This window comes from Apteryx mantelli, chromosome 1 (genome assembly GCF_036417845.1).
Source record: "Apteryx mantelli isolate bAptMan1 chromosome 1, bAptMan1.hap1, whole genome shotgun sequence".
Taxonomy (NCBI): domain Eukaryota; kingdom Metazoa; phylum Chordata; class Aves; order Apterygiformes; family Apterygidae; genus Apteryx; species Apteryx mantelli.
Window position 1 is genome coordinate 89881210 of NC_089978.1, and position 3032 is coordinate 89884241.

The window sequence follows — 3032 nt, forward strand, 5'->3', positions numbered from 1 at the left end:
CCTTCACCGTACACTTCGCCTCGAGGACGCAGCGGCAGCCGGCCGGTAGTCGCCTATCTGCTCAGGGCCGCCGGGACATGCTCGCAGCCTGACTGACCGCAGGTGGCCGCCGCGCCCGGGACACGAATGAAGAAGCAGTTGCTCCTCCTGTTCACACATCGGGGACTCGTCAGCCGAGGGGGTCGCAGGGGGAAGCGCCGCCGAAAATGGCCTCGTTCCACATCCGCGCCGCGCGACCTGAGGACTGCCCCGACCTGCTGCGACTGATCAAGGTGCGCGTCGGGCGGGGGGGAGAGGGGAGGGGAGCGAGCGGCGGTTGGGGGTGTTGTTCAAACGGCACGCGAGACCGGCCGTTCGCCGGCGCCGCGCTGGGGGGAGGGACGGGGCGTCCCGCAGGGAGGGGGGGTTGGCCCGCCCGGGGGGGGTACCTCTGCCCTTCTGCCTGAGAAAAACAAGCTCTTGCGCAAGTCTGCGGAGGGGGTGAGTGGCCAATAAGGAAGCCGCTGAGGAGACCTGCGGGGACAGCTTGCTTACATGTTGTTCTCTTCCAGGAACTGGCGAAATACGAGGACATGGAGGACCAAGTGGTGTTAACTGAGAAAGGTATACACGCGGCAGCTGCTCACCTCGTTGATAGCCTAATGACAATGCCTGTAGCTTAGGTGACAATTTGTTCTGCTTTTCTAGAACTGCTTGAGGATGGCTTTGGCGAGCATCCTTTCTACCACTGTCTTGTTGCAGAAGTGCCAAAAGAACAGTGGTCGTCTGAGGGTGAGACTTTCTGCCTCTTGTTTTTGATGCTAAATACACAAGAGATGTCTTGTACTTAATGTTGTCGATTGTACATAAGGTTCTGCCAATGAACTGGGGCAGGAGGACTAGGTTAACTGTTAAAAATGGAGTAATGTGCAGTGATATTCTCTGAAGTAGTCACTAATCCTGGAGATGTGGGAAGATCAGGTATAATATAATGTACTTTAATTCCAATTAATTAAATGGCTTTTCTTGTTTGACCCTAACTTACCTTATGTAATCCTGTTGAATCACATTTTTTCTTTAATTTGTCCCCAATCTTCAGGTTACAGTCTCTAGCTTCGCCATGTACATGGCCCTTCTGTGTACATGGATGGGCGGGGAGGTAACTAAAAGATCCGTTACACAATAAAGTAGATGATCATAATATGAGGTAAGGTCTACAGGGACAAGTGTTATTCCCAAACCTTTACCAAAAAACACGGTAGATCAGAAATTTGTATGCACGCTTCTCCCACAGTACGTGCAGAGTATTACAGCAGATACGATCTTAATTCTCAAGATTTAGAACCAAGTGTGCTGCTGTTGGAAGAGTTGGTTTCTCTTGTGTTGAGCCATAGAATTATACTTGAAGCAGCGGCTTTCCTTACTTAAAGTAGATAAGTTTTCTGGTGTGAGAGATAGAGAAGGGCATGATGCTATCAGTGCAAACATAAGTTAGTGTTGGAAGTGTTGCTGTAAATGTGGTCAGCAAGCATGCCCTTCTCACACAGTAATTACTGAGGAATATAAATTGTAAGATCAGTGCTCTCTAGTTTGTTAGCTTGTTTTGTTTGCTAAGGAAGCAGAGTTGAGGTAATCATCTAGATTCTGAACTGCCGTGTAAAATATGACTTGTATTCCAGAATGGAAATACTGATGAACTGGTAGGGTATGTATTTGTAGAAAAAAGCCTTATGTTCAGTACTTACTATAACATTGCTTTTGAGGATTTCAGGATATGAAAAGGGCATTCTTCACTGTTAGGTCAATTAAAATTTTGTTAGAACTCATTTTCAGTTGTGTGCTTATTTGCAAACTTCACTTTTAATTCTAACCTAATAGTGAACAGCTGCATGTTACAGAAAGAGGTACAAAAAGAGGGACTCTATATTTAAGCCTGCATGTAAGACTTGAATTAATATTTTTGCCTTTTAAATTCAGACTAGCTAAAGTTACACCCTTTGTTTCAGAACACAGCATTGTGGGATTTGCCATGTACTATTTCACTTACGATCCATGGATTGGAAAACTGCTGTATCTTGAAGATTTCTATGTGATGGCTGAGTACAGAGGTAGGTTTTATGGCATTAGACAAGTAATTATAGGGTTTCTCTAAAACTGAAAACTTACTACTTTTTTTTTGACTTTTTAGGACTTGGCATTGGGTCAGAAATTCTGAAGAACTTGAGTCAGGTATGTCTAAGTGATAAGACTAAAAAAGCACAACTGAGGATATGTGACAAGTAGTGCTCTTCTGCTAACAGCATGAAAGTTTCTCATTAAACATTACTCAGTTAACACAGCTGAGTTATTAAAGGAGGTGACAGGACACTAGATAAAGCTTTAAACTTTCTCTAGAGTGTATTAAACAGTGACAAATGCTGAACTGATAAATGATTTTAAAACTTCTGACAACACGCAGTTGAGTAGCTTCACCCATTTTTACTAGGTTTAGTGAGGGCTTGTTTTTAATTCATACTGTTGCACACTCTTGCAGGTTGCTGTCAAGTGCCGCTGCAGCAGTATGCACTTCCTTGTTGCAGAGTGGAATGAGCCTTCCATCAGGTTCTACAAGAGAAGAGGTGCCTCCGATCTGTCCACTGAGGAGGGGTGGAGGCTTTTCAAAATTGACAAAGAATATCTCTTGAAGATGGCAACAGAAGAGTGAGAGATGATTCCAGCAAATAAATCCTTTCTATGAATATATACTCTATGAATAAACTCCCTCTTGCTTTCTGTGTACAGTTTGTAGTGGAATAAAGTAGCATGGATGCTAATAATGAAAATGATGCTTTGCAAGTGTGGTTAGAGTAATTGGTACTGTGATCTGGAATTGAGGCATCTGTGAAGTTGAAAATGTTCTTGTATACATCCTTAACCAGTGTGGGCTTGTTATCTTTGAAATGTATATGAAAACTTCATTCTTGTAAGTGTCATTCAAATGTGTACAATGTACACACTGGTAGGATTTGTTTTAAGTATTTCCTTTTATAAAAATAAATAGTGTTTTCACTTCA

At 43.5% G+C, this 3032-nt stretch overlaps 1 protein-coding gene across 1 annotated transcript; it reads left to right on the forward strand.

Annotated features, from left to right (window-relative positions):
- On the forward strand, positions 1-3032 carry SAT1 (spermidine/spermine N1-acetyltransferase 1). The gene is made up of 6 exons (XM_013951975.2): positions 1-272; positions 552-603; positions 688-771; positions 1986-2087; positions 2168-2208; positions 2513-3032. Exons 1-6 carry the CDS (start codon positions 207-209, stop codon positions 2681-2683), a joined length of 516 nt encoding a protein of 171 aa, XP_013807429.1. The 5' UTR covers positions 1-206; the 3' UTR covers positions 2684-3032.